Below are 22,520 nucleotides of genomic sequence, written 5' to 3'. Positions count from 1 at the left end.
ACAACACTTTGCGTGAATCCAGTGATATTTTATAGGCTTCAGATCAAGTGTATGGGTCTGGTGTGTATCTGTTCATGTCAGCTCACAAAGGGGGAACCTAACGGCAGCCACTCACTACAGCTAAAATAGCTTAACACCTATTCTCTATAAGTGGTTGATAGAAATTGCATGGAACAACTTTATTGTGGCTTGGGTAAATGAGCAGTGGAGAGCAATGAAGCAAAGCTATGTGTTCACTCCAAGCATCCAAATCTGTGATAGACAAAATAGATATAATCATTTCAATGAACAGAGTTTTGCTTCAATGTTTTCCAGTGCATCTCCCTTAATAGATCACCCTAGTACGGTATATTGCTTTTTGTATGAAGTGTATAAGTACCCTTTGGCCCCCATTCAAATGAGTGATTCTGGAATTGTGTGGTTACTACTTACTAATGATAAGCACTAGAAAGATAGCAATAGCATTTTCACATATTAGGTGCTACTCTCATGAATGCTAGTGGTGTCATGAATATAAGTGTCACATTGCCATGTTTCTCTTTGACACTTGAATCTCATTGATTGGTGATCAGTCTTCTAACTTAAAGGGAAGGTTCAGGGACTATGAAAATAAAATAAAAATCCTTATCCACTTACCTGGGGCTTCCTCCAGCCCGTGGCAGGCAGGAGGTGCCCTCGGCGCTGCTCCGCAGGCTCCCGGTGGTCTCCGGTGGCCGATCCGACCTGGCCAGGCCATCGGCCAGGTCGGGCCTCTTCTGCGCTCCTTTGTGCGGTCCACGCCGGCGTGCTGACATCATCGGACGTCCTCCGGGCTGTACTGCACAGGCTCAGTAGTTCTGAGCCTGCGCAGTACAGCCCGTAGGACGTCCGATGACGTCAGCGCGCCGGCGTAGAACCTCCTGCCTGCCACGGGCTGGAGGAAGCCCCAGGTAAGTGGATAAGGATTTTTATTTTTTTTTCATGGTCCCTGAACCTTCCCTTTAAAGGGAACCCGAGGTGAGAGGATATGGAAGCGGCCATATTTATTTCCTTTTAAACAATACCAGTTGACTGGCAGTCCATCTGATCCTGTCTCTCTAATACTTTTAGCCATGGACCCTGAACAAGAATGCAGCAGATCAGGTAGTCTGACTCAGCTGACTTGGGTTTTACTGGATTAGTCATATGCTTGTTCCAGGGTTTTGACTACTTATGCCAGAACATCAACAAGGCTGCCACATTACAGGCATTGTTTACTAGGAAATAAATATGCTCTTTGCATACATTAGATGTCACCTCCTGATTAAAATTTAAGAATGTAAGTCAGGGAAAGAAAATATTTTACAATAAGCAAACATTGACTAAATAATTTATAACTGAATATTGTAAAAAATGAAGACTTCTATTCATTAACTTATACTGTATGCAGTAATGTTCCTTTTAAGAAAGACTATTTAATTAGTAATCATTTTCGACTAAACGTAAATGTTTTATTCAGTGGGTGATTTAGAAAAATGTTATTGTACTTAATTGAATCGATAGTTTCCAAATATTTAAAGTCTTGCCCTTGATTGTTTTACAATTGATTGGATAAGATGACTGCATTAAAATCTATGTATGTTTTGCTAGCAGTCTTTCTAGATGACCAAAGCTACAAAAGGTCTGTTGACTCAGAGACTGGTATATGCGCAGCTAAGTGAAAACGGAGATTGGTGCTAAGAGGATTGATCTCTGGGCTTAAAGGGAACCAGAGATGAGAGGGATATGGAGGCTGCCATATTTATTTCCTAGTAAACAATGCCTGTAATGTGGCAGCCTTGTTGATGTTCTGGCATAAGTAGTCAAAACCCTGGAACAAGCATATGACTAATCCAGTAAAACCCAAGTCAGCTGAGTCAGACTACCTGATTTGCTGCATTCTTGTTCAGGGTCCATGGCTAAAAGTATTAGAGACACAGGATCAGATGGACTGCCAGGCAACTGGTATTGTTTAAAAGGAAATAAATATGGCCGCTTCCATATCCTCTCACCTCGGGTTCCCTTTAAAGGGAAGGTTCAGGGACTATGAAAAAAAAATAAAAATCCTTATCCACTTACCTGGGGCTTCCTCCAGGTGCCCTCGGCGCCGCTCCGCAGGCTCCCGGTGGCTCTTCTGCGCTCCATTGTGCGTTCCACGCCGGCGCGCTGACGTCCTCCGGGCTGTACTGCGCAGGCTCAGAATTACAGCCCGGAGGACGTCCGATGATGTCAGCGCGCCGGCATGGACTGCACAATGGAGCACAGAAGAGGCCCGACCTGGCCGCCGGCCTGGCCAGGTCGGGTCGGCCACCGGAGACCACGGGCTATCTTTCTAGTGCTTATCATTAGTAAGTAGTAACCACACAATTCCAGAATCACTCATTTGAATGGGGCCAAAGGGTACTAATACACTTCATACAAAAAGCAATATACTAGGGTGATCTATTAAGGGAGATGCACTGGAAAACATTGAAGCAAAACTCTGTTCATTGAAATGATTACCGTATATCTATTTTGTCTATCACAGATTTGGATGCTTGGAGTGAACACGTAGCTTTGCTTCATTGCTCTCCACTGCTCATTTACCCAAGCCACAATAAAGTTGTTCCATGCAATTTCTATCAACCACTTATATAGAATAGGTGTTAACCACTTCAGCACCACAGAGTTTTTTGCTTAAAGAGAACCAGAGATGAAGCACCCTCATGTATTTTATTACATTTATCAGTGGGAACATGACAGTAAACACCTACCCTGCTTTTAGTTTCATTGTTATCTGCTTAATTAGTCTATTAGCAACTGTGATAAGAATCCACAGACTATTCAGTCGAGGTTTGACCTGGAATCATTATAGCTGAGTCACTCTTCTGTGGAGTCCTTTCAAGCCCAAGCCTTCCCCTCTCCTGGCTTAGATTTCATGCTTTGCATACTGAGAGCTGTGATGATATGGGAGAGGCTGCTGCTCCTGAGAGAGAACCTCTGTGGCTGTAATATGATCCCTGTGTGCTCTGTGTGCTCTGTGTGCACTAGATACTGATAATAACGGCAGTTTCATTCCTATGAGAGACACTTCCTACAGGCAGATATCATACCAAAATGAAAGCACATAGATGAAAGGCTGCATTTAGCCTAGATAGCAGCATAGTCTCATATAGCCTAGATAGCACATCCAGAACAACTCATATAACCTGGAAGGAGAAGGGATATGAGCCGGCGGCCATATTTGATTTTTCCTGGAGCAATAATGGATAAAAAAACACTAAAAAAGGCACACCAGAGCGGCGAAATTATCAGGTAGAGCATTTATTCTTTACAAGCTATCAACTGATATGTTTATTTTGTGTGAAACGTTCATCTCTGGTTCCCTTTAAAAACCAGAGCAATTTTCACATTTCAGCGCTCCTCCCATTCATTCGCCAATAACTTTATTGCTACTCATCAGATGTAAATGATCTATATCTTGTTTTTTTGCCACAAATTATGCTTTGTGAGGGTGATATCTGCTTTTAGTAATTATGTTATTATCTGTGCATTTTAAAGGGAAAAATGAGGAAAAAAAAGAAAAAATACACTTTTTCTCCATTTCCATCCACTATAGTTTTTAAATAAACAATGTTACCATAGGTAAAACCAACACATTGTGTTTGCTAATTTGTCCTGGTTATCTCAACATTTAAATAATGTTCCTAGTACAATGTATGGCGATACAATATTAGTTTCTGGTTTGTGTTTTTTGTTTTCTCATTGTACTCTATCAGTAAATAAAAGCCCTTATCTTCATGATTAACAGTAATACACTCTCATGGCATACATATTTTAAAAGCTGTCACTTTTGTTTTTTTAACAAGTATTTATTTGGGGGTACAGAGTACATGAAAATAAGTTTTATTGCTTTTCATTCAGCTTTCCGGTAAAAAAAAATCACATGACTTAGCCCTCAGTTGTCAAACAATACAAAATCTATTCTCTCACTTGTCACGGTTAAAATGATACCCTATATACATAATCAGATAGGTTATTGGGCATACAGCACACTGTTAACCACAAATACGCCTATGTACTCCCCTGAGCTTCAGGTGAAGTTCTGTGGGGAGTAGATAAGCGTAGCAAGGGTTTCGCTGAAGATGTAGTGAGTGGCTGCCGTTAGGTTCCCCCTTTGTGAGCTGACATGAACAGATATTCACACCAGACCCATACACTTGATCTGAAGCCTATAAAATATCACTGGATTCACGCAAAGTGTTGTCATCAGCTTTGCAGCAGTTGCTTAATTATATTTACACTAGTGAAAAGGCCCGCCCATTAAAAAAGGAGGGCTAGGTCACAGCCGCTACCCCCCGCAATGCGCGCACATACGCGTCCCGCTTGCTCGTTCCCCACCACTATCTGAAAGGGAACCTGAAGCGAGTCAAATGATTTAAAATAAACACATGACGTAGGTGCAAATGAATATTAAATACTAATCTCACCATCAGTTCCTCTCAGAAGCTCACCATGTTCGTCTTATGGTGGCCATACATGGTACAATTTTTTCATACAATCTTACCATTTCTATGTAGTACAAGGGTAAATTAAGTGAATATACTGAAAGGATAAGTTAGGCAGTTACCTTATATTACATAGAAATGGTAAGATTGTATGAAAAAAGTATACCATGTATGGCCACCTTTACAGTGATCCCTTCCAGTTCTGACAATATTTTGCCAGAACTGAAATATGCCAGTTGCTGTCAGTTATATATCAGCAGCTGTCAGTTACCACTGAATGTGCAAGGTAATGTCTAATGTATGCAAAGAGCATCCCTTCAGAATGTATGTTTGTTACAGGTTCCAAAGTGATAAGAAACACCCAGTCTCCCAGAGTGCACTGGGAGGAGAAGCAGGCCGCATAACTAAATACATGTATTAAAGAGTGATTCCTTGAACTCACAGGCTATTCCAAAAATGGTGAAACCCCAAATGCAAGGGGGAGCATGGATCTGGGACTCAATGTAACAATTGAAAAACAGCAGAAGGCCAGGCCCTGCTTCAAATAACCGTAATGTTACTCAAAATGTTAGCCACACTGTAATACCAAAAACATGTGAAGTTTACAAACATTGCTGTCAATCTCCAATGAATAATACAACCACAGCCGGCTGGGCCCTCACATGCACACAGGTAGCAGGCACGCCAGACACACCAGGGATCCCGAAAGTCCAGTAACAAACCAATAACCTGGGGATGCCTTTTGACAAGGTCGAAATCCCATGCTTAAAGGACTACTATAAACAGCTGAGCATCGGTGAATGAAAGAAGGGGAGGAGTGGCTCATTACACAGCGGCTCATAACACAGCGTGTCATCACAGGCAGACCCGCGGCAAATGGATGGAGGGGGAGAGCGGCTCATTGCGCAGCAGAGCCTGCACTGACAGCTGCCTCCCTCAATGCCTGCGGGATGCCTGAGTGCGGGGGGTTCATTTGAAGTAACGGCTTATGATGGGAAAGAGGGCCAGTGCGCAAGTTTGTTTTGGCAGTTAGGGAGAGCAGGGCTGAACCATCTGTTTTATCTGTACATGACAAGGCTCCCCTGCTATGGCTTTACAATTACAAAAGTCCGTCAGCGTTACTTCAGGGGCTGACGGAAACCAGCTACAGTGATAAATGAAAAATTAAAGGGCCATGTCAGAAAGGCTTTTGTATAATTGATGTATCTACTTTGAGGTGATTAAAAATTAAATGATTTGCGATAGTGGTCTTTTAACCACTTCAGCCTTCAGTGTTTTTTTACCTTATGCATCTGAGTAACTTTCACCTCCCATTTATTCGCCAATCACTACTTATGCAATGAAATTATCTATATCTTGTTTTTTCCGGCACCAGTTAGGCTTTCTTTGGGTGCTGAGAATTATTTTATTCTAAATGCATTTTAATGGCAATATTAAGAAAACAAAATGGAAGAAATTCATTATTTCACAGTTTTCGGCCATTATAGTTTTAAAATAATAATTCTACCATAATTAAAATGCATGTACTTTATTTGCCCATTTGTCCCGATTATTACACCATTTATATTTCCCTATCGCAATGTATGGCGCCAATATTTTATTTGGAAATAAAGGTGCATTTTTTTAGTTTTGCATCCATCACTATTTACAAGCTCATAATTTAAAAAATAATAGTAATATATCCTCTTAACATGCATATTAAAAAAAAAGTTCAGACCCTAAGGTGACTTTTTTTTTTTAATTAAAACTTAATAGAAAATAAAAAAAAATAATTTTGGGTATTTTTAGGAGAGTGAGGAAAGTAAATAGTTAATTATAAATATGTATGTACAGTGCCTAGCACACAAATAACTAGGCTGAGTTCCTTTTTTTTCTTTCTCTACCTGAAAGAGTTAAACAGGTAGTGGCAGTTCCCGTCTGAGTCAGCACTGGGTCAGACTACAGTGTGACCCTCACTAATAAGAAATGACAACTATAAAACACTTTCCTAGCAGAAAATGGCTTCTGAGAGCAGTAAAGAGATAAAAATGGCCAATAGTTCATAGATTTTAGCTCTGGCATACTTCAATGAATGTGTCATTGAGCAAAAACTATAAAACAGTAAAAACGTAAAAAGTAGATTTAAATATAAAATAAAACTGTGGAATATCTTAAAAAGTCATTTTAGAAGGAGGATAGATACAATTGTTTATTTCATTAGTTTATTTTCACCTCGGGTGTCATTTAATACACTGCTGTTAAAGCATCCAGGAGAAAGTGCAAGCACCCTAGGGTGGACAAACTCTGATTTTTGATTCAGCTGAGCTCGCTTCAACTTGGTGAAGCTGCCTTGATCTGCTTCACTGGCAAGCAGTTGTCCAGTTTAAGCATGGCATTTTGAACCTGTCATAGTTCATCACCAGGCTATTGGTTTGTTACTGGAGTTTTGGGATCCCTGGTGTGTCTGACGTGCCTGCTACCTGTGTGCATGTGAGGGCCCAGCCGGCTGTGGTTGTATTATTCATTGGCTATTGACAACAATGTTTGTAAACTTTACATGTTTTTGGTATTACAGTGTTGCTAACATTTTGAATAAAATGACAGTGATTTTTTTTTCTTTTTTCCGAACTCAGCTTTGTTTCAGTATTGCCAGACTTAACAGAAAGGCTTCATCATAAAGCTCCTTATGACTGGCTATAAATTTGCATCATAGTTCATACTCACTCTAATATATTTCTCTTTATTTATCACACAAAAAAGAACACACACAAAAAATATATATATACAGCTAATAACAATAGTTCATCTACATATTATTTCTTGAAACATATCATTTTAATTAGACTCAGTCATGCATATAACCCTTTCATACCACACAGTCACATCCACTGCAATTAAATTATCCGTGTGGGTGGCATCCATCTACCCAACTCTTCTCTCATTCAAACCTTGCACCACCTATTCCATCTTTACACTCCCATCAGATCATTCAGTTTTGTCCATCTATGCAACTCCTATCTTCCCCAACAGTCTCCTCCAAGTATCTTCTAGGCCCTTCAGCCATCCGCCGGTGTCCCCCTCTTTGACAAGGCCTGCCCCTTCTGGGGTCATCTCCTCCCAAAAGTGACACATTCTCTCCAGCAATTTTGTCAACCTAATTGGCTCATTTTTTTCCCATTTAAGGGCAATGATGCTATGTGCAACCAGTGATCCTATTTCTCTCAATTCTCTTAGTTCTTTGAGTTCCTCATTCTCCACCAGACCCATAATTGCTTCCACTGGCAAAATCTGCATGCTGTAAGGCATCTACCCGAGAAGTTTTCAAGTGCCTGCCAGAGCCACCAAAATGACGGTGATTTGATGCATACCTAAATAGACTAGGCTAAACATCACTGGGATGGCAGAGTAACATACCAATATACAGCAATATATAGTTATGGGAAGCATAACTGATGGTGAAACAGAATAATTAATGTAAAAGTGGGTACAATGAATAATTTACTATGGTGTCATGATGTTGCCTTCAAGTTTTGAGCTTGAGTTATGCTGATCATTTTACCAAATGGAATGTGCCCCAAACCATAGAAGTTAAAACATTTGTGGCTCACATTAGACTCAGTCCTGGTGTCTCTGTGTCATGGCTAAATTAAATTCACAGCCTCCGTAGAAGCGCACTAGCGTGAAACGGCTGTAAGGCTCCTCCACCCCTGCACCCACCGCACCCATTTGCAGCAACCTCCGGTATGCGCCTCACATGTTATTGATGTATGCATTTGACGCAGCAATTTGTGATCACTTTTGTATTGAATAAAGCAACTGAAGCAGTGCTGGCACTTCTCTCTTTCCTTTACTCATAAATTAAAAAGGAGCCATAATGACGCATAGTAAAATGTAATAAACCTTTCAGGATACCCATTACGACTTAATTTATCTTGGCTTCAGCATCAGAAACGCTTCTTAAAAACTATATATTGCTCTATATTGGTATGTAACCCCGCCCTCCCAGTGATGTTTAGCTTGGGCAATGATGTCATGCAGCCTTCCGCCCCAGAGAAATCAAGTTGACCAAGTGTTTTTCCTGAACACTTCACAGATCGGGTGAGGGAAGAAATCTACAGTGACTCACCTTGCTAGCATTAAAGATGTCGCCATCTGTGATAAATTTAGAATATAAATCAGGCTAAGGGAAGATTTTACAATGCACTAGACACTAAGTATTTTAGACATTAATGTATTATTTTATTTAAAAAAAGCATTCTTATTCATTAAGTTATATTTTATATATTCATTAACTTATATTATGACGTCCCTCTTTAAATCTATGTATAGTGTAGTGTAGGAAACACGATTGATGTGGGTGGTGTTTGGGCAGTTTGAGTTGCCTGCAAGCCGGTACTGCATTGTTTGTTTGTATTTAGTTTGTAGTCCCAACGTGCTTTATCCCATGTTTGTATTCAGCTTCAGGCAAAGGTGCACTTTCGATTTATATTTCCATATGCATTGGGGCAGATATAGGGTATGCCCTGAAATGGGAAAACAACACAGAACAAATTGATTTCCCTGTCCCTTAAACTCTAGCTATACATAATGTTTCTGTGTTATATAATGTATGAGGAAAACTGAAGAAATAAGTTCATGCGTTTTCCTTTCCAACATTTTTTTTTCTAACTGTTTAAAAGTAAGCCAGTACACTTGGAAATAAAAAGATGCTACCAATTAGCCTTACCACACTTAACTCATAATTTAAAGTAGGCTTAAAGATTAAAGCTTCATATACATGCTTGATTAAAGTCGGCCATCGTGGCAGAAAATCACCACCTCTGCCGAGAATCCAGCAGCAGCACCCGACTCCTCTTGGCCGCTTAGCCAGTTATCCACTTTGGTGGAGCAACACCCAAGAGCATTGTTCTCTCCACTCACCCCGCCCTCCATATGACGACACTCCCATGCTGCCCAGCCACATAGGCTGAACATGGTGCCAGGAGGTGCTAGGCCTAGCACCTCCAACCCCTGGCACTCACAGCTGCCTCCCTCTCACCCAGCTCCAGCACACCTGATAAACATGCTTTTATATACTGCATTTATAAAGATTTGCACATTTGCCAATGCATTGGACTTTTATGCACGGCTGCACATTCATATCATTGATTTTTGCTATTAAAAGCTATAGTGCCAGATCTTTCTCTCTGTGGACTTTCATTGATAGAACTTGCTCTTCTTGTCTAGAGCACATGGTCTTTTTGCTGGGTGTTCGTATTATTAAGCAGGCACCTTTTGGAATTATCCCACAACAAATACAGCAGGGTTTGAGTGCCTACCTCTCCTCTCTTTGTAACAATTCATATTTGTTCTGAATAAGTATCGTGTCTGCGGGTATCATTGGTACTGTGCACATTCACAAACATTTACATAATACATTTATTTAAATTTGTTTTCTTTAACAAATTTAAATAGACATGAATACAGAAGATCATGATAAAATATTTGTGGAAAGTATGTGTCTTTCCACGATCACCTTCTCCATGTGTATACTGTATGTATAAGTGGAACGTGTGCTGCAGAATATGGTCGTCTAACACAATGGGCACAGATGTAGACCATAATCCTGTTCTATGAAATGAGGGAACAACTCAGACAGGAGACATTATTCCTCCCATCCCATGTATTCCCTTTGTTATACAAACACCAAAGACAATCTGGCACAGCTCTTCAGAAATCAAGAAACCACTTAAAGTAAGGTCCCCACCTCTTGCCCCCCCCCCCCCCCATTTGTTTAAATTGTAAGCTCGCAAGGGCAAGGCTCTCTCACCCTTTTGTGTCTTGGATTTTGTTGTTCATTTCATAGATTGCACTCTGTTATATATTTTATTTATTATGCTACATCTGTCATTGTAACCACCAGTTCTGTATGTTGTAGCAGTGTCCAAATTTGATGTTTATCATTGTCTATATCATTATGTACCCCTTGTTCGTTTTTCTACTTTGTACAGTGCCATGGAATATGTTGCCGCTTTATGAATCAATAATACTAATAATACAAAGGTACAAGCATAAGCATTGAGAAATGCTGGAAAGTTGCAATGGCCTGCCATTTCGAGCATCCTTATCTCTTGTTCATGTCACACAGCTCAATGCAGTAATGACACAGTTCCATTCAAAGGTATGCGGACAAACGTGCACGCTGGTTATTGTGGGATTGTGTGCATCTTCCGTAGTTTAGCTTGTTTGTCCGCATATCTAGGTGTTGGGAGTGGACACATCGGGGATCGAATATGGCTAGAGGGAAGGTGGGTTGTTCTGTGTGGACAGTTCCTGCAGTTCCTTTTGATTGATGCTTCTTGAGCTTGCACTAATTAAATGAATCTGTGTCATTACTGCATTGAGCTGTGTGATGTGAACAAGAGCTAAGGTGGCTTGAAACAATGGGCCGTCACCACTTAACAGCATTTCTCAATGTTTGGTGTTGGTTGTCAGAAGTCCCATTGGTACATGGGTGAATCCACCAGCATGCTCTTCGTCACCCTGGTCATTTGGGAGCTGCCCACCTCTCATTGTAGTTTGGGTTCCCTGTGCTATATAGTCAGCTGCTTGCTCATGGAGGCTTTACCCCATCCAGTAAAGGCCTAATAAAAAGAACAAACAATACAATAAGACCAACTATTCAGTAAGACACAGTTATTGGGTCGGGTACATGCAAAGCATTCTTCTGATTAAAGAGAATCTGTACTCTAAAATTCTTACAATAAAAAGCTAAAATTCTATTAATTATGTTCTCCTGGGCCCCTCTGTGCTGTTTCTGCCACTCCCTGCTGCAATCCTGGCTTGTAATTGCCAGTTTTAGGCAGTGTTTACAAACAAAAGACATGGCTGCTAACCAGCTTGTGATAGGCTCAGAGAAGCTCAGTCTGTGACTCATACAGAGCCTGCAGGGTGTGTGGAGAGGGTGTGTATAGCTTCCCCCTATTACAAGCAGAGCAGCACATTCTTGCCTGAGCCGACAAAGCTGACAAAGGAAAGAAGATTAGAATAGATAACAGAGATATTACAGCAACTGTGCAACTAGGAAAGGCTGCAGTACGACAGACCACATTAGAACAGGTATGGGAACTTATAGGGTAGAAGAAATAAGGCTGAACATTTTGTTACAGAGTCTCTTTAAGAAAAAAAAAACTAATCTATAATCTTTTGAAGTAGAGTTATAATGTTGTTTTGTTTGTAATAAATCGGGTTGCTGTGCCTATGGTAGCTCTACCTCCTTGAGGAAAAAGGACTTGGACTTTTCTCTGTCTTCAACCCATGAACCATGAACATTTTTGACAGTGTTTAATTCTGAGGGAGAAATAAACTGGGAGGGGGAAAAAAGTAAAGGTCTTCTGCCAGCAGGGTGGGGATGGTAGCATTGGTTTTGCTCTGCATCAGCACTACTATCAAACACACTGTGCCAGTCTGAGTTATTGTAGAGACATGATTTGGGCTTGTAAAGCAGCAATCCTCAATCAGGACATCGTTTGGGAGTATTGTTCATGAACAGCATGAGCCATGGTCTTTAGATGTTTTCTTATCCTTATTCTTTGAATACAGGTCTTCTAGTATATAAAAAGACATATTCACGTTTTTTTAATGGAGGAAACACCTGCTGGCCATGGTAGTTTTTTTAGGAAACATGTTCTGCTTTATAATATCAAGTGAATGTAAGGGGCACAGAACCAATGGGATTACAGCAGCCTGAGGGAAGACTACTATATGCACACTTTGTACAATATATACCCCTGTTATTAACCGGTTCAGCGCCGCAGTGCCGAAAATCTCATGCATCCGAGCAACGTTCACCTCCCATTCATTCGCCTATAACTTTATTGCTACTTATCACAATTAATTGATCTATATCTTGTTTTTTTCCGCCACTAATTAGGCTTTCTTTGGGTAGTACATTTTGCTAAGAATTATTTTTTTCTAAATCCATTTTAACAGGAAGATTAAGAAAGAAATGAGAAAAATTCATTATTTCTCAGTTTTTGGCCATTATAGTTTGAAATTAATATACGCTACCGTAATTAAAACTCAGGTATTTTATTTGCCCATCTGTCCCGGTTATTACACCGTTTAAACGATGTCCCTATCACAATTTATGGTGCCGATATTTCATTTAGAAATAAAGGTGCAGTTTTTCAATTTGCGTCCATCACTATTTATAAGCTTATAATTTTAAATAATATAATAGCATACTTTCTTGACATGCATATTTAAAAAGTTCAGACCCTTGGGTAACTATTTATGATGTTTTTGTTTTTTTTTATTATAATTTTTTTTTTATTTTTTTTTAATAAAAAGTGTATGTGGGTAATTTTTGGTGTGGGAGGGAAATTGCTAATTTTAAATGTAAGATAATGTAATTCTTTAATTAAAACTATGTGTGTGGGTGCAGTTTACTATTTTGCCACAAGATGGCCACAGTGAGAAAAGTCCTGGATGCGAACGATGTCGCATCCAGGAACTTAAATGCAGGGGAGTTGTTTCCTGGGGGGCAGAAATACCACGCTCTCTGGATAGAAAGCGTCGGTATTTCTGCGGGGAAGTTAGATCGGTGAATGGGAATTATATTCCCATTCACTGATCGGGGGGCTAGCGACGCCCGATCGCGCGCACCACGCAGGGAATGCAGCAGTGCTTTTCTGGATGAGAAAGCTCGTCCAGAAAGGCCGAACTGGTTAAAAAGATTGGCTGAAATGTGGCTTTGAGTAGGCTGACAAATAGGGATGGGCAGTGGAATGCTTGCTTGCATGCAAATTGCATACAGCTCAAAACTGGGCCAATTAAATGCATTTCCTTATGTCTGGTACATACCATGCAATTTTCCGTCAGATCAAGGGGTCAAATCGATCATTTCCGACAGGTCCAATCTGATTTCTGATTGTTTTTCTGATTGATTTGCACAATTCCAACTATCTATAGGAGTTCTCACATCCATACTCCATTATTGTGTAAAAGCTTTTTTTTGTACAGTGAACATCTAGAGGCGTTTTTGTTTCCCCATATTCCTATGCCACAAACATCTAAAAGTTGTTTAGTACAACGTTTTGGCTCAGTGCCAACTGTCAACTTTACTTAAAAGGGAACTGTAGTGAAAATGTAATGAATAAAATTGCTTATCTTTTGCAATATCCTATAGTATAAAACCCCCGTGTCTCTGCATTCCCTCCTATTCCTGTGTCCATGCTTTTGCGCTACTGCGCATGTGTAGCTTGCGGGCAGCCTTCGGGACAGGAGAACAGGGCCAGGGGGGCAGGCGTGTGCACGGGCCGTGCGCGCACATGTGTGCTTTCAAGCAGTGGCGGTCACAAAAGCGGGTGGGGAGAGAGGTTGTGAGGGAGACCTAGAGCCCATTATTTTAACAGGCTTAGGTCTACTAGTTCATTTATAAATTATTTAGTCAGTGTTTTCTCATTGTAAAATCTTTCCTCAACCCGATTTATAATAATTTATATGGCGACATCTTTAGTCCTGCCAGGTGATCTCTGTGCATAGAACTCTCAGTAAATGAACATTCTGGGAAGGGAGATATAGCTTGCTTGGAGGTTGGAAGGCAGCCATTATTTCCCACAATGCAAGAGGTTACACGGTAAACTGTCAGGACCATGATCCTGACATCACACTGTGGGAGGGGTTTCACCACAGTATCAGCCATCCAGATATCACGATGATCTATTCGAATTGAGAAAATATTTCTCACGGGAAACGCTATCACACACAACCCTACAAACACCTTGCAATGGTAAAATGTAATAATGGCGCCTATTAAAAAGGGCACCTCTTTCACATCAATGCAAATCTTTTTTCTGTTAGCTCCAAGTGTATTAAGGGCACAGCATAAATATAAAACTACTATATGGTTTGTAAAAGGTCGCTGTGTAAATATAAAACTAACTTATATCGCTTGTGTTCTTTAACTTTCATTTCCATTTCAAATTTATCAATTACAATAACTCATAATTTAACAAATTATGGTTTCTGAAACTCTATAATTGTTTCTAAGCCTGTTTCTCAGAATAAAAAAGTTTACTTCCCAACTTTTTGCACCACAACAAATTATTGTTTTTCAACAAACATACTTAAACTTTAAATTATAACTATATATATATATATATATATATATATATATATATATATATATATATATATATATATATTATATTTTGACTCATCCTTTTTTTTTACTCTATTTTAAATAAAAACCATAAACAATCATATGCTAATTTATATTATGCAAATTAAATGGAGGAATAAAGGTTATGTCCCCTCCAGGTGGGTTTGAGGTTAGGCACCACCAGGGGGGGTCTGAGGGTTAGGCACCACCAGGAAGGGGGTTAAGGTTTAGCACCAATGGGGAGGGTTCTGTGTGAGAGTAGGGTGAGGTAAGGTTATGGTAAAATATTGGTTAGTATTAAAGATCTTTTACTATATGAATGAAGTACCATATTGGTAAAATAATATTTTATCACTTTTATTGGTGCACATTTTACGAACTGTAAAAATAGGGGTTACAGTGGGGAAAAGTAGTATATCAGTATTATAAATTATATTTGAAGGCATATCCTGGTGCCTATTTTACTTCAATATCTGGCGTCCTTTTTAACTGGAGCCTTTATTATATGCACGCCTTGCAGTGGTACTTAATATTATGAAGGGTGTGTTACCTCTGAGTGAGAGGGGCTTTTGGTGTTTAATACACAGGATTGCTTTATTTGGCTGCTTTTGGTGTGATACAATCAAAGTTTTGTACATTACCTGTAAATGCACTGCATGTAGTGCTTTATCTTGACAGAACCTGCCTCACTGCAGTCAATGCGATAGCAACATAGGAATATAACTGCCTCTGCATTGTGATGCAATGATATTGTCTATTGCGACATAAAACAATAGACAAAGTGTGAAAGGGCCCTCAGTCTTTGCTCTGGAAGAATACAGGTCATTGTGAAGTCCTGTGTCAGTCTTCTGCACTGTGAAAGGTGCATTCTGTTTTTTAGAATAATCAGTACTACTTCCAACAAATTTCTGCTGCATTGATACTACAGATATTTATTGCTTTGGAGTTCTTAAAAAAAATAAACCACATAAAACACGACCGGTTGTTTGCTGTCTTTATCGCACCAGGCGAAGAATTACATAGTATCTGAATGCTTTTAGAGACCAAAAGAGAAGTTTAAAAAGAGTATAAAATTATTTTAGAATCTGGAAATGCTTCCTCTCCCCCATAAAGAGTTTGCTTTTAAGCATATGGAAAATGCTTGCTTTGTCTTTTTGTCTGATACAACCTTACTTTTATGGAAATAAAACTAGCTTTAACTTTCTAATATGAACAGCACAAATCAAAATTGACATATAGTGTTTGCTTTACAAGTTACAAAGCAGCTCATGTATATCTATAAGTGTAAAGCGAACAACAAGCATCTCTTCTTGTATCAAGTAGTTAAAATAATAATCCTTTTATCATGCTTCTGTAAAGCTCCACCTCTTGGCTGTTAAGAATGGAAAGTCACATTTTGGTGGACTCCATGAAAGACCAGTCTTGGGTGGCCTGTGGTCTTCTTGGACAGGTCCTTTGGCACTGGGATACTGGCCTACTGCGCCTGAAGCTGTTGATTGATTGCCTGAGAGAACCCAGACGCTTCCATAGTCTGAGCTGTGGCTCACTGGCATCTTCTATGTGATAAGGCATAAACTCCCGCGGTCCATAGAGAGATTGGTCTAGGGCTGCAGGCTTGCAAAGTGTCATAAAAATGAGACAGGTTGCCAGCAGTAGAAAAATGCATATAAGCGAAATGATAATAGGTAGTGGGTCCGTAAAATCCAAAGGACTGTTAGTGGTGTTCGTGGTAATACTGTCTACAGTAGTGTTGACATGATCAAAGATAGTGGTTCTCTCTAGTGTTTTGTTGCTGAAGGTCTCTGTGCTTTCCGTTGTCATCTTTCCTGTGAATAAAGATGAAAAACATGCATGAATATAAGCCTTATATTTTATTTTTTGTCTAGTGTGCCAATACAAGTGACATAAATATAAAGTGTAAGAAACAGAAAAGGGCGCTCTGAAACTTCCAGTAATTAAAAACGAGTATGCCTTGTAGGACAGCTCTCACCTCGTAATGATGGGGCTAACAGTCTGTACTTAGCCAAATAGCGTTTGAGTCCCCCTTAGAAAAGCCGGGGACAAGGCTTTCTGCGATCTCCTTGGGCTCCACGGGACGTGGGTGAGGTCACTTCCAGATAATCAGCGTCCACTATTGCCATAGCAACCAGGCGTACTGCTTGTCAGCAGACGGAAGTGGCAAGCTGCCTGTGTCCGCTATTGGTGATTGGAACAGCGCTGTCTGATTAGTACAGCAGTGGTAAAGGGCACAGAGGGACTTGGATGAGTGTAAAAGGTTTATGAAAAAGTAAGAAAACGCGTTTCATGGAGATTCATCCTCCGTTTTTTTTCTAGTCAAGATATAATAACAAACATGGCAACATACGATCTTATAAAATGAAGTATGACATCATTCAAAAATTAGCCAATGGGCACTTTATGGGCGGAATAAGAGTGTCGTAAATAATCAAATATAAGGGTACAGGTGGTATTTGTTAATAATACAAGGACCTACCAACCAGCCTTCATTTTATAAGATCGTATGTTGCCATGTTTGTCATTATATCTTGACTTGAAAAGATGTACCTCCGTGATAAACGTGTTGTCTTACTTTTTGATAAACCTTTTACACTCATCCAAGTCCCTCTGTGCCTTTTACCACCGCTGTACTAATCGACCAGCGCTGTTCCAATCACCAATAGCGGACACAGGCAGCTTGCCACTTCCGCCTGCTGACTAGCGGTACACTTGGTTGCTATGATGTTAGTGGACGCTGGTTATCTGGAAGTGATGTCACCCATATCCCGTGGAGCCCCAGGAGATCGCAGAAAGCCTTGTCTCCAGCTTTTCTAGAGGGGACGCAAACGCTATTCGGCTGAGTACGGACTGTCAGCTGCAACATTACAAGGTGAGAGCTGTCTTACAAGACATAAATATCAAGTGCCATTTTTCCAACCAGCCTCCAAATTGTGCTAAATATAAGTATATGTATACCATAGTATTGTTAAAGTGGGTTAGAACATCCAAAAATAAAAAATGTCAAAATGGGAGGAAGTACCCTAATTGTGCATTGCATTGTCTCCTCCCCTGTCCCAGGGGTTACCCCTGCGACTACATCCAATGGGCGTTAGTTTCTTCTGGAGCCCGACCCTCGTTGATCAACCTAGTCATCATAATTGAGTGGAGACGATCCTTCTACACAGGCCCAAAATTGTGGTTGCCTATAGCAACGCACATTTGTTATATCTTTACGTTTACCAGAAACACTACACCATTGGCACTTCTGGTGCTCTCTTTGTCTCCTTTTTCACTAGTACCTGGGCTTTCAACCTGAAATTAATCTACCGAACCTCCCAGAAAAAAAAAATTGCCAAAATAAATAGTGCCCCTAAAATATACATAGCCCTCTAAAATGGGTCCCTACATGTCCCCGATTTTTTTTTTCTTTTTACCTTGTTTGGGTGCCTTTCCCTAACTGCTGAACTGTGCAGTGCCAGTGGGATTGTGGGATTTTTATTTTCTGCAGTAACAAGTATACAGCGGGGTGCGAAAGTTTGGGCAACCTTGTTAATCGTCATGATTTTCCTGTATAAATCGTTGGTCGTTAAGATTAAAAATGTCAGTTAAATATATCATATAGGAGACACACACAGTGGTATTTGCGAAGTGAAATGAAGTTTTTGGGATTTACACAAAATGTGCAATAATTGTTTAAACAAAATTAGGTAGGTGCATAAATTTGTCATTTTATTGATTCCAAAACCTTTAGAACTAATTATTGGAACTCAAATTGGCTTGGTAAGCTCAGTGACCTTTTACCTACATACAGGAGTGAATCCACTTATGAAAAAGTATTTAAGGGGGTCAATTGTAAGTTTCCCTTCTCTTTTAATTTTCTCCGAAGAGTAGCAACATGGGGGTCTCAAAACAACTCTCAAATGACCTGAAGCCAAAGATTGTTCACCATCATGGTTTAGGGGAAGGATACAGAAAGCTGTCTGAGATTTCAGTTGTCTGTTTCCACAGTTAGGATCATATTGAGGAAATGGAAGACAACATGCTCAGTTCAAGTTAAGGCTCGAAGTGGTAGACCAAGAAAAATCTTGGATATACAGAAGCGACGAATGGTGAGAACATTCAGTCAACCCACAGACCAGCACCAAATACCTACAACATAATCTTGCTGCAGATGGAGTCACAGTGCATCGTTCAATCATTCGGCGCACTTTACACAAGGAGATGCTGTATGCAAGAGTGATGCAGAAGAAGCCTTTTCTCCGCCCACAGCACAAACCGAGCCGCTTGAGGTATGCTAAAGCACATTTGGACAAGCCAGCTTCATTTTGGAATAAGGTGCTGTGGACTGATGAAACTAAAATTGAGTTATTTGGGCATAACAAGGGGCTTTATGCAAGGTGGAAAAAGAACACAGAATTCCAAGAAAAACACCTGCTACCTACAGTAAAATATGGTGGTGGTTCCATCATGCTTTAGGGCTGTGTGGCCAGTGCAGGGACTGGGAATCTTGTCAACGTTCAGGGACGCATGAATTTCACTCAGTATCAGCAGATTCTGGAGACCAATGTCCAGGAATCGGTGACAAAGCTGAAGCTGCATCGGGGCTGGATCTTTGAATAAGACAAAGACCCTAACACTGCTTAAAATCCACTAATGCAGAGGAACAAGTACACATTGTTCTGAAATGGCCATCTCAGTCCCAGACCTGAATATAATTGAAAATCTGTGGTGTGAGTTAAAGAAAGCTGTCCATGCTCGGAAGCTATCAAACCTGAATGAACTAGAGATGTTTTGTAAAGAAAATTGGTCCAAAATACCTTTAACTAGAATCCAGACTGTCATTGGAACCAACAGGAAGCATTAAGAGGCTGTAATTTCTGCAAAAGTAGGATCTACTAAATATTTATTTCATTTCTTTTATGTGGTGGCCAAAATTATGCACTTGCCTAATTTTGTTTAAACAATTTATTGCACACTTTCTGTAAATCCAATAAACTTAATTTCACTTCCCAAATATCACTGTGTGTGTCTCCTATATGATATATTTAACTGACATTTATCGTAACAACCAACGATTTATACAGGAAAATCATGACAATTAACAAGGTTGCCCAAACATTCGCATCCCACTGTATCTCAGCATGCAAATAACAGAAAGCTTCCTATTTTGGATAAGATATAGACACAATGACCAGAAGGTAATTGAATTCCCCAACCTTTTGCAGAGTTTTCACAGTGATGTAAGCCTGTTGTCTAGGTTATGCTTGCAGTGGGAGGGACAGTAAGCTGTGGCAGTGGGGAGGGAAAATTATAGCTGGCCGCCCACTCCACCCAATGTTCCAAATTGAGCAATTCCTTTTAGAAAGGAATCATTGCAGAAAAAATCCATTCCCATCATGCACAGCACATTGATTTTCAATGCAATGTATCCTATGGTGTATCGATCATCTGCAGCTCCTGCCCCATCTACAACTGACTTAGATTTTCCATCCTGTCCGATCAGAATAAATCGAATCACACATTTAAAGGACCACTATCGCGAAAAAGTGTAAAATTTAAAATACATGTAAACACATATCAATAAGAAATATATTTCTTTCAGAGTGAAATGAGCCATGCATTACTTTTCTCCTATGTTGCTGTCACTTATAAAAGGTGGTAGAAATATGACATTACAGACAGGTTTTGGGCTAGTCCAACTCCTCATGGGGGATTCTCAGCATGGCCTTTATTCTTTATAAAGACACTCCCTGCAAAGGATTTATACAAATATGCCAACCAGCCTCCCAGCTCGCTGCAAACTTTTTTTGGCAGTTGGATGGAGCATCTGCTATTCACTAAGTGCTTTTGAAAATAAATTAAACGCTGATAAATCCCCCATAAGGAGATGAGCTAGTCCAAAACCTGTCGGTTCTGTGTACAACCTACTGTTAAGTCACAGCAAAATATGAGAAAAGTAATTTATAGCATATTTTACTCTTACTTCTTCTTTCTAGATTTTCACATGTAAATAAAATTTCATGATTTTCGTGATAGTGGTCCTTTACAGGAAATGATTCTCATCCAATTTGATCACATTTATTTAATCTGCAGGGAATGTAATGGGAAAATTGATTGCTATATGGCCACCTAAACACTGAGCTTGGTTGAATAAATAAATAAAAAAATAAAATGGCAGAAATGTCACTTTTGGCATCAAAATTAAGAAATTAGATGAATAAATGAATATACACAATGTCCACAATAAGCTGCGCCTCGTTTTCCTCTTCTCTGTACACAGGTTGATAAGGAATACCCTGAAATATAAGTTTAGAGAGCGCACATAGTGCTAAGTATTGTTTTAAACAGTTCAGACTATGCACTCCTGGGGGAGGTGCCACAACCGCAGAGGGATCAATTCACAGCTCTCCCACCCTTCATAGATCCACTCACTGAAAGGTTACTTGTATCACTGCATATCACAACTGCCTCTCTGGTGCAATAATGACCCACACTGGTTTTAGATGCAAGATCGCTTTAATGGCTCCTGAATGAGTCACGTTGTTATGAAATGTGTAGGTCAGAGTCGGAGGTATGCTGACGCTGTTCCAGGAAGGAGGTGAACCCGTGTGGATGTACTGCCCTGTGTTCTGCGGCCAGGGCTAGTGATCTGCATAGAGAGGTTTACCATTGTCTCATTATAGCGAACTTGGATCTAGACTAAAACTGGAATGGGTCGTTATTGTACCAGAGAGGCAGTTGTGATATGCAGTGATACAAGCAACCTCTCAGTGAGTGGATCCATGAAAGGAAGGGGGGTCCTGTGATTTGATTGCTCCGCGGTGGTGGCACCTCCTCCAGGAGTGCAGCACGGATGCATAGTGTGGACTTTTGGCATCACAGAGAAATCGTGAAGATGGAAACCAGCATAAATATCCTTTTTTTCATATCACATTTCTCCTAAATCTGACGGTGAACACTAAAAACGACAGGATAAGTAGGCTAAATAAGTAATTTCTTATTGGATGTCTTTTTTTTAGTTAACCTTCCTGGCGGTAAGCCCGAGCTGAGCTCGGGCTATGCCGCGCAGGAAGATATCTCAGCCCCTGGTGGGGCGATTTACCCCATTTAAAGTGCTGTGCGCGCAGCTAGCACTTTGCTAGCCGCACGCACAGCTTGATCGCCGCCGCTCTGCGGCGATCGCCCGCACGCAGTGGCAGAAGAGGGGCCCCCCGCCAGAGCGCTGCCTGGACCAATGAGTTCCAGGCAGCGCTATGGGCTGGATCTGAGGCGTCTGACGTCATTCCGATCGTCGCCATGGCGACAGGAGAAGCCAAACAGGGGAACGCGTTATATACGCGTTCCCCTGTTTGCTATAGATGCCGGCGACAATCGCACTAGAGGGACACATGCGCCCTCTAGTGGTGTTTCATGTAGCTACCACTCTGGTAGCTTTACATGAAACAAAAAAAATAAAATAAAAAAAAAACAGATTTCTGCCCATTTGGCATAAAAAAAATCAACCACCAGGAGGGTTAATATGAAGTTTTTATCCCAATTTACGTTTTCAGAGCTCATCTGCTACGAGCCATATACATATCATGGAAACTAATGCAGTAAGTTGAGAACACATGCTACATTCCAAGAGCAAAATAGATACATACAGGTCTGTGGTTATATTGTGCTTTATGATGTGTGTACAAGCTAGGTATTAGAAAATTACCAACATGTAAAAAAAAGAAAATGAAAGTCCAGAAACATGGGATTTTCAGCAAATAGCATTTGATTGTGGAAGCCGGCCATCATTTCTCCAAACATTTCTCTTCCCTTTAAGGCCAGTTTATATCCTATGAGACATGTAGATCACAAGCCATTGCTTTGTTCTGTCATTCCTCCATTCACTTGTTCATTCATTACTGAACTGTCATCATCCAAGC

General features: G+C 40.3%; 2 protein-coding genes across 2 annotated transcripts in view; one reads left to right on the top strand and one right to left on the bottom strand.

The window, feature by feature from the left end:
* Positions 1 to 22,520, top strand: part of CDH23 (cadherin related 23) — a 1,682,716-nt gene that overhangs the window by 1,187,963 nt on the left and 472,233 nt on the right. The gene's annotated exons all lie outside the window — the stretch shown is intronic.
* The window catches only part of C10H10orf105 (chromosome 10 C10orf105 homolog), a 31,020-nt gene continuing 24,012 nt past the window's right edge, over positions 15,513 to 22,520 (bottom strand). The window contains exon 2 of the mRNA XM_068257512.1: positions 15,513 to 16,433. Within this exon, the coding sequence (XP_068113613.1) occupies positions 15,997 to 16,433 (437 nt within the window). The 3' untranslated portion in view covers positions 15,513 to 15,996. The remainder of the gene's footprint in view (positions 16,434 to 22,520) is intronic.

This window comes from Hyperolius riggenbachi, chromosome 10 (assembly GCF_040937935.1).
Source record: "Hyperolius riggenbachi isolate aHypRig1 chromosome 10, aHypRig1.pri, whole genome shotgun sequence".
NCBI lineage: Eukaryota > Metazoa > Chordata > Amphibia > Anura > Hyperoliidae > Hyperolius > Hyperolius riggenbachi.
The sequence above is the reverse complement of the archived record's forward strand: the minus strand, read 5'-3'. Positions and strand labels throughout refer to the sequence as shown.